The sequence below is a fragment of the Carlito syrichta genome, unplaced genomic scaffold (genome assembly GCF_000164805.1).
Source record: "Carlito syrichta isolate Samal-C Ts95f unplaced genomic scaffold, Tarsius_syrichta-2.0.1 Scaffold311602, whole genome shotgun sequence".
NCBI lineage: Eukaryota > Metazoa > Chordata > Mammalia > Primates > Tarsiidae > Carlito > Carlito syrichta.
The window spans coordinates 366,276-375,835 of record NW_007255698.1 but is presented as its reverse complement, the minus strand read 5'-3'; the positions used below and the strand labels follow the sequence as shown (position 1 = coordinate 375,835).

At 45.7% G+C, this 9,560-nt stretch overlaps 1 protein-coding gene across 1 annotated transcript in view; it reads left to right on the top strand.

Moving 5' to 3' along the window:
- Positions 1-9,340: 9,340 nt before the first annotated feature.
- Positions 9,341-9,560, top strand: part of BET1 (Bet1 golgi vesicular membrane trafficking protein) — an 8,315-nt gene continuing 8,095 nt past the window's right edge. Inside the window, exon 1 of the mRNA XM_008068853.1 lies at positions 9,341-9,457. Within this exon, the coding sequence (XP_008067044.1) occupies positions 9,439-9,457 (19 nt within the window). The 5' untranslated portion in view covers positions 9,341-9,438. The remainder of the gene's footprint in view (positions 9,458-9,560) is intronic.

Below are 9,560 nucleotides of genomic sequence, written 5' to 3'. Positions count from 1 at the left end.
GGCAAAATCTTGCTAGAGAAGAATTTTAAATTAACGAAATGCTCTCTTTCATTGGAATGTGAAGATGACAGCTGATTTCAGAATTTCTGCCCGTAAGGAATGGGCCACCACAGAGATACAAGGGAGTACAAACTGTCTGTGACCTGGTCCTGGAAATTGTGAGGGACCACAACTTGAGACTCTTTCTCTGCTCCAGGGAGGTCAGAGAACTCTGTGGGCTGCAAACAAGTTTCAGCCTGTATCCTCACCTCCAGAGAAAAGACGGGCTGATCTTCTCACCCCAGAAGAGAAAATTCAACAAAATACACAGCAGCGAAGGTATATGTTCATCCTCATCTGGGTTAAGAATACAAGTCATTGCCCTTACTAACAAACCAAAACATTCACAGCCAGTTATGATTGCAATAATTCAGGGATGTGAGTGAGCATGTAGACTTTATTTTTCTAAGCCACCCCATAAAGTCAGTTGATTGCTCCAGAAAGGAGACCAAGAGTCTTTATGCCAGTGCTCCAGGCCTCACACACCCCTCATGTGCTAGTGGACAGAAATCTTTCTCTCATCCTTGCAAGCTTAAACAGTCTGCTCTGCCCATGCACTCACCCACCATAGTGTCAGCAAACTGGACTGACCAGGGATGGTCAATTTAACTACACTTGACCAATGAGATTATGTCTTCCAAGAAATCAGGACTGGAAAGCCATAACTGAGAAACAGGACCAAAGCCCTCACTGGGGGACAGCTCTGAGAATCCTGTCATTAGAGAGAAGAGCTGAGTAGATGAGAGGTGTGGATGGGGATGCCGAGCAGCTCCACAGATGGGAAGACTTATTGCAAGAGGACTTTCCACATAGCCTGGCTTTACCCTGTGCAGTTGAATTTCATAATAATGTCCACCTTGCAATTCTGTGTCCATCTCTCTCTCTCTCTCTCTTTGCTATCATCTATCTAATTTCTATATCTATCAACCTATCTATATATCTGTTCCAAATCCTTTGGAAGTAATTTGTAGGCTCAATGTGCCAAATTCCAAAGTGTTTCAGAGCATGAATGATTGTCAGTTCATTGCAATCAATGACATGGGTTACTCTTAACCTGCGTAACTCATGTTAAAATAATTACGAAAACCCTTTACAAGTGTTAGACACAAAGCAATATTTACTGTGAAATGTCAGACAGTCTTAAGACTTCCATGACGGCTTCCTGGCCTGCTGGCTGCTGTGATGTCACATGCAGAGCTGGCCCAAGAGGACATCTGGACGCACCTGGTTGCCAGCGCACGTTAGCATGTGACTTAGTAGCCATCTGTCCCAGGCATGGGTTCTTTCATCATCCATGCTGGAGGGGTAGGCAAGCTGATATTGAAAGTCTCTCCCAGGCCTCCAAATACTGGGTTCAACATGTTTCCAATAAATCATTCACCAGCTTGAGGACATTTTGCTAATTTTTGAGTTGTTCAACCTGGAGCAGTGTGTCCTAGACGCCACTTGCCACCTAACTACTCTCTCTGAGAGGAGAATGTTCTCTTTCCAAGAGGAAGAGTTGAGATAAATAAAAAGTAGCCTGTTTCAGTAGGTAGGATACAGATGACTGAGTTTTGACACTGGCCACAGACCTAGATACACACATAAGCTCATTTTATTGTGTATACCTTCATCTTATACACACACACACACACACACACTCACACACACATATACACACACACACATACCCCTCCCTTCTTTTATCCACTTCCCTTGGGGAGTCTTTGAGTCACTCACATCCTCAGGGCAAACACTGTGACCCCAAGCACATTCCAGCTATGGAACCCTTAGTCTCCTTTCTTCATTAAGACAAAGAATACCTTTGCATCAAGGTGGGGAAAATACCCTTTTATTTAATTAATTGTATTGTCGTCTTCAGGGATAATTATTCCATTTTGGTTCTTCAGGTTGAATTATGGTGTTTCCAAAAAACAAACAAACAAACACACTCGGGTGGGAACAAGCACAGGGCTTTTTGTCCTGGGTTGGGCCCAGCCAGAAGACTATGGTGACCCACGCTGCTTCATGCCTCACAACTGCTTGGAGTGTGGCCTGTCTGCAACCCTCTTCTGTCCACCCCTTGGGAAAGTCCTTGTGCAGTAGAGGGTGACCTCAACTAAGGTCACACTGGCTTCCGGAGCCAGATCACATCCATTGCTGGACAAGAAAGGATATAAAGTTGCCATAATTTGGAACACCCAAATTTGGCTACCAAAGTTCAGAGGTTGCTATGTCCCCAGGGAAGCTGTGTCCCAGTGTAACCTTCTCCCTCCCCCAGCTCTCATCCTGAGAACACTCCCCAGTGACTGTCCTGCCTGCCACACTCCCTTCAGAGTTGGCTTCCCAGGGGCCCCAGTGAGAAGTGCTGCACACCAGAGTGTCATTTGATGCCTGTTGTGGGCAAACTGGGAAAAGTTGGACATACCATGGTCATAATGATGGGAAGAAGGACAGTAGTCTTTGGGTTACAACATTGACACTGACACTGTACAGTGAAGAGCTCAATACAATTACAGCTGGCACATCACAGGGCAAAATCCTGCCAAGGTCTCCTCAAGACAGGCATGCACTGTGTTGTCCCTAGGTTCATTTAAGTGGTCTGGGGTAAGGCCAGGACATCACAAATTTTCCTTCTGATCTTTTTTCTTGAACTTCTGCATTGTTTATCATGTAAAACCCATTGACACAAGAAGAAACTTCATTCTGAGTTTCTTTGGGTTAAATTTGTACTGTAGTATTAATACATACAAAGTGTATAGCATAAGGTAAATGCTCCATGTAGCTTACCCCAAATGAACTATATGATACATTACCAGTGTCCCAGAAGCCCCCCTGAACCCCCCCAGTCACTCAAATCAACCTATTTCACAATTTCTAACACCTTAGGGCAGTTCTGTCTGTTTTTGAACTTCACGTCAATGAAATAATACATTCAAAGTTCACTCATTTCCATCTATTTCTTTCATTGAATATGTTTGTGAGTTTCATCTAGGCTGTATGATTTCATTTTCATTGTATACATTTTAAACATATACATCGACCACAATTTATTTATCCATTTTTTCTGTTGGTGGACAACTGCATTGCTTCTGGTTTGTAGCTATGATGAATAGTGAAACTATGATCATTCTTTTGGTTATCATGTACACCTTCTTGTTGGTACCTGCCTAGGGCAATAGTGGCGATTCGCAGGAGCACGTATGTGTATATTTCAACATCAGGAGACACTGTCCGTCATCTGAGGTAGCTATGCTAGCTTACACATCCACCAGCACCTGACAGCTTCAGTTTTGCCACAGCTCTGTTAACGCCTGGTGTCTCTCATGTAGATATAAGCACACATTTTGGAGGGCTGGAGTGTTATCCCATTGTGATTTTCATTTTCATTTTTCTGATATATAGTTAGGTTGAGGAACATTTCAAGTGTGTATTGGCTAATTATATATCCTTGTTTGTGAAGAGACTTTCAAGTTTTTACCTGTTTTTCCATTGACCGTCTTTCCCTTTTCATTGCAGGAATTATTTATATGTGCTCCAAATAAATGCTTTGTCAGATATATGTATTCCAAATATCATGACTAGTCTTATCACTCTTTTGATGTTTGTGTTTAATGAACAAGAGTTCTTAGTTTTAACACACTACAATTATTCAAAAATTGGTTAATAATTTTTGAATACTATTTAAGAAATCATTCCTATCCCAAATATATCTATCTTTTCTTCGAGTTTTGTTCTACCTTTTACTTTAAGTGATGAGTCATCTCAAAATATTTTTGTATGAGAAAGAGGTAGGGTTCATCATATGAACCTACAATCTAACCAAATCTAACCTGTTGAAAAGGTTACCTCTCCTCTACTGTAGCAGTCTCACCTTTGCATAAGTCAAGAGACATATGCAACGTGCAAAACAGTGCAACACATACCTGCTGATACACATACACCATCAAGCAGACCAAGAAGAGGACATCAATGCAAATTGGTCACAGAAAAATATACTAAGAGCACGAATGCATTTTAAAGGTAATACCAGACTTAGTCTTCCTGGTATGTGGGTGTCATATAATCATTATTCTTAGTACAGGGATTAAATCAGTTTAATGTCATTCAATGTTCTAAAGCAGTTAAATTCATTCTATAAGAATGAAAAATCAAATGTTAAAGATATAAGAATTTGACCATGTCAGTTGACTGAGGGATCATGGTTAATACAAAAAAGGTAATAACACTGGATCTTTTGGGCCCTAGCCAGAGAGCACTTCTATGCCAATAAACTATGGCCAATTAGAATGAGATGACTTGAGTAGGTCTGTGACACAGTCTTGGCCTAATTCTAGAAGTCAAGAGTCGTGACACCATTATCTTTAGTAAAACAGAAAAATTCAGTGGCTGTCTACCACAAAAAAGTTGACAGTTTAGTTCAATTTTTGAACAACTTACTGAAATGTTTTATCTGTCATATATACATAACTAATCTGTATCATTGACAAAAACAAGTCAGTAGTGGAGTAATAAAATAATATGTCTGTCAAGGTGTCTAACAGAGCTATAGGAATAAAATTAAGTTGTATACTTTGTTTTTCCTTTTGTAGTTTGACTGTATCATATGATACTTCAACATGCTTCTTTAATAATAAATGCTATTAAAATAAAATGGCTGTCAACTTGACTAAATTAGTCCCAAATGATAGCCAATGGAGAACCTTTTAAAACATAAAACACTGACATTGTCTAGGCAATGGAAATTAAACCTATCTTCTTTAATCTAAAATTATGTTTTAGAAATGCCAAAGATGTCTTTAAAATTGGAATTAAAAGGGCAGCCTATGCAAAATGCCCATTTTGAAATTTAGTTTTATAATACTGCTCTGCTGTGAGGCCAGACAGTCAGGAAAAAAAAATCACAGCTACTGATTAACCAACAATAAGAAAGAACCAGTTTCTGGAATGAGGACTTAGCAATGCATCAGAATTGCTGGAGAATGAAAAGTCTCGGAGTGAAACACAAGGAAAAGTTTCCTCCCTGCACTCATGCCCCTGGGCTCATCTTGAGCTCCCTGGCCACGTTGCCCACCAGTCCCAGACAGAGGCCAGGCGGGCGGATGGTTGGGAGAAAGCACTCAGCAGGTTTTCCTGAGCGCTTCCCTTCCCTTTAGGCCTTCACACACACATGCCACTTTCCTGCTTCCCTGAAAATTTCACTGCTCAGTTTAAACATTGCACCGTAATCCCTCTATGGGTGTACATGTCTTCAATATTCATTAACCCCTCCTTTCCTCCACCAACGAAGGCCCTGTTATCCTGGAAAAATCCCCCCTCAGGCTCACCAGACTCAGGAGGTCAACAAACCTGGCAGTGAGGATGAGGCAAGCGTGTCGGGTCTGCGCTTAGCAGTGTGGACACTGTGTGTCCCTTGTGCCCTCCTGCCCTGCATAAGGAAGGACCCAGCAAGGAAGCCCAGGCATCCTGGTCCTGCCTGACACCTGTGTTTGCCAGTTGTCCTGGAAGCGGTGACCTAGGGAAAGGAGGCAGCCGACATCCCCTCTCCCTCGGCCCTCGGGAGGCATCACCAGCTGCAGGTGGTCTGGGCAGGGCAGGGACTTGTCAAGATGAGGGCAGCAGTTTGGTAGTTCTGGGCAGGCTTCCTCCGCTCTCTGTGGCAAGGTGAAACATGCACTCAACAGGAACTGCCAAACACAAGCAGTGGCATCTGATGGGTTTCACATGAGTGAACGCCCTTGTGTGTACATGTAAAATTATCACTGTGCACAGGCAGGGTGGTGGGTCCACTGAGAGCCTGGACTTCTCCACTCACTGCTATGCAGTGCATCTGTGTAACCAGACACCATTTGAATCCCCAAAGCTATTGAAATAAATAAAATACAAAATAAAAATAAATTAATTAAATTAAAAGGTAAATATAAATAAATTAAAAATAAAATTTAAAAGCTATTGAAATAAGTAAAATAAAAATAAATAAAAATAAAACTGTCATTGTCCAATATAGAGGGTAAAATTCATGCCAATAATTTAAAATTTTGTTTTTTCTTTTCTTAGGACATGAAATAGTAAATAAAACACCATGACAAGTTGTAGGAGTTGAGAGGCCAGGCAGGATGGAAGAGACCACAGAAGAAAGAAAAAAGCTTTACATTTCAGTATCTTTAAGGGCAGTTTTTTCCTGTCCTTTGGGCAAGGGCATTGCATTTTCACTTTGCACTGGGCCCTGCTGACTCTGCTGAAGGCTTTGAGGCTGGAACTATGCTATGGTTTACCGTGGCCGAACAGCCTGACATCCATGTTTGTGATATTCCTGAATTATAGGAAAGAAAGATCAAATTGGTGGTTCTCTGAAAACTTGACATTTTTCTTTGCATTCTTGAGAACACTTAAGTAAAATTCATTCTTTCGCAAATGTGAATAACCACAATAATTTTTAAAATTCTATTTATTTCTTTAGTGATTTTGCTTTGTTTTCTCACAAGGATGGCAATCTTATTTCCTTTTCTTGGTCCTCCCTGAAAGGACACTGTCTTTCTGCTGTTCTACGGGGTATGTTGGCAAACACAGAAACCACAATTGCTGTGTGTTTTCTGGGCTGGGGTGGGAACTTGCACACCATCTTCGTCCCCAAGAGAAATGTGTTTTAAGTGCCAAACAACTGACTTACAAACTTACAAGCTCTCTGATTTTAGTTTATCTTTTCTTTGGTTGAAATACAGTGCTCCAGACACTGAGTTTGCTCAAGATTGAAACGATTCATGTTCGTTCATGTTATTTAGTCAGCTTTGAGAGCTTGGTGTACTGGCTTGCCTCTGGTGGGTCCTGAAATGTGGTTGAGAAAAAGCCAGACAGATGGGCAGGAAGCAGGCAGATGGGAGAAGGAAGGATTCAGGTTAGGCATCCAGATTCAGATGTGTCCTGCTCATGTCCTTGCTTCCCCTGTGACTTCAGGGAATATCTGCTAGTCATTTACCTCCTAGAAACCACCAGTGCTGAAACATTTTCTCTGCGATTCCCTTATGAGAAAAGAGAAGTTCCAAATACTACTCATCTCTAAGAATCTTATTTGCCTTCAGTCACTAGGAGGAGTTAGGGATTTTAATTTTAAAAGAAGAAAGACAGAAAAATGAAAAGAATTCCTCTGGTTGCAGCGTCAGCTGTGGTCACATTTGATAATCATTCTTTTTTTTTTTTTTTTTTTTTGAGTTGGAGTCTCACTTGGTCACCCATACTGGAGTGTAGTAGCCGCTCCCGGCCACCGCAGCCTCGACCTGCTGGGCTCCGGCAATCCTTCCGCCTCAGTCTTCCGAGTAGACGGAATTACAGGCAAGTGCTACCACGCCCAGCTAATTTTTTGATTTATTGTAGAGATGAGGTCTCGCTGCCCAGGCGGGTCTCGAACCCGTGGGCTCAGGCAATCCACTCACCTCAGACTCCCAAAGGCGCGGGATTACAGACTAAGCCACCGAGCCCGGCTTAATAATCATTCTTTTGTGTGTGATAGTCATCTTTCCTGCCTCATCTTCTGAGGACATTTGAGAAATGAACTTCACAGGTTTGGAGAATGGTGGCTGACTATCTATGAAGACTGTTTGTTGTGAGAAATCTGTTGGACTAAGCTGCTCCCATCCTGAGTGACCAGCACCACCCACCCCGACCAGCTCTAGACCACTGTGGGCACCATGTGTCCCTGTCCCCCATGCAGGCTGATGAGGCACGTAGGGGTCACAGCCTCGGTCCCACCCACAAATCTCTGCTCTTTCTAGAAGCGCAGTGTGTGTCCATGGGGCTCCCACTCAGACCCACGCCTACCTGGCTGCTTGGGTCTCATCGGGGTCCTGCCCTCCCATATGTTCCCTATCCTCCAGGGTGTCCTCTCCTGGGTGTCCCTTGTCCTCTATGGGGTCCCCTCCTGGGTGTTCCCCATTCCTCTGGGGTGTCCCCTGTCCTCTAGGGTGTCATTTCCCAGGTTTCTCGTCCTCAAAGGAACCCCCTGCCCTCTAGTGTGTCCCCCTCTCAGGTGTCTCTTGTCCTCTAGGGTGTCCCTTGCCTTCTAGGATGTCATCTCCCATGTGTCTTCTGACCCACCAGGTGCCCCCTTGTCAACTAGGGTGTCCCCTCATGGGTGTCCCCTGCCCTTCCGGATGTCCTGTCCTCTAGGATGTCCCCTGTCCTCTAGGGTGTCCCTTGTCCTCCATAGTGTCATCTCCCAAGTGTCCCCTATCTGCTAGGGTGTCATCTCCCAGGTGTCCTCTGACCTCCCTGGTGTCCCTTGTCATCTAGGGTGTCTCCTTTTGGGTGTTCCCTGTCCTCTAGGGTGTCCCCTGTCCTTTAGGATATCATCTCCCATGCGTTTTGTGTCCTCCCAGGTGTTTCTTGTCATCTAGGGTGTCCCCTCCCAGGTGTCCCTGTCCTCTAGGGTGTCACTTGTCCTCTAGGGTGTCATCTCCCAGGTGTCCTCTGACCTCCCTGGTGTCCCTTGATGTCTAGGGTGTCCCCTCCTGGATGTCCCCTGCCCTTCCGGGTGTCCCCTGTCATCTCCCATATGTCCTCTGTCCTCCTGGGTGTTCCTTGTCATCTAGATGTCCTCTCCCGGATGTCCCCTGTTCTCCTTGGTGTCCCTTGTTGTTTCAGGTGTCCCCTCTCGGGTGTCCCCTGACCTCTAGGATGTCATCTCCCATGTGTCCTCTGCCCTCCTGGGTGTTCCTTTTCATCTAGGGTGTACCCTCCCAGGTGTTCCGTGCCCTCCCTGGTGTCCCTTGCCGTCTAGGGTGTCCTCTCCCGGGTGTTCCCTGCCCTCCCAGGTGTTCCTTGTCCTCTAGGGTGTCCTCTTCCAGGGGCTCCCTGCCCTCCCAGCGTGACAGGGACGAGTCGTTACTTCCGCAGGCTCGGACGACGTGTCTATGAAGTGAGACATCGCACCCAGCTTCTTCCAATTTCCCCTGGGACATCTCGGGGTGAGAGGGAGCACGAAGCTCAAGGTCCGGGAGTGGCAGAGCTCCTGGGTAACACCTGGCAACCGCACACTGAGGGCGGGGTCGGGACTCGCGAGGTAGAAGCCCACGCGCTCCAGCACCACGTTGTCCTCTCCCGGAGCCCCGCCCTCTCCCGGAGCCTCGGCCCCGCAGCGCTGTGCCACGGCGAGGAACTACATTTCTCAGATTGCAGTTCGGCCTCTGAGAACGCACACCAGACGGCAAACTACATTTCCCAGAATGCCATTCGCCCTCCGCGCGACGCCGGCAAGTGCGGGATGACGCCATCAGCCCGCGCGGAGTTCAGACTCCACTGATGTCGTGGCGCTTAGGGGAAAGAAGTTGGGGATCCACGGCGCCCCGGGACTGAAGACGCGGTCCGGTGGCCCTTGTCCTTGCCCAGATCCCCGCCCTTCAGCCTTTCCTTTCTCCCCGCAGGATGAGGCGTGCAGGCCTGGGTGAGAGGAGGCCGGGGCTCCAAGATCGGGCGCGGGAGGGAATGGGTCTTGGGGGCTCTCCGGGGACCGTGCCCACGGGTGTCTGGAGCCCTCCGGGGGGGGG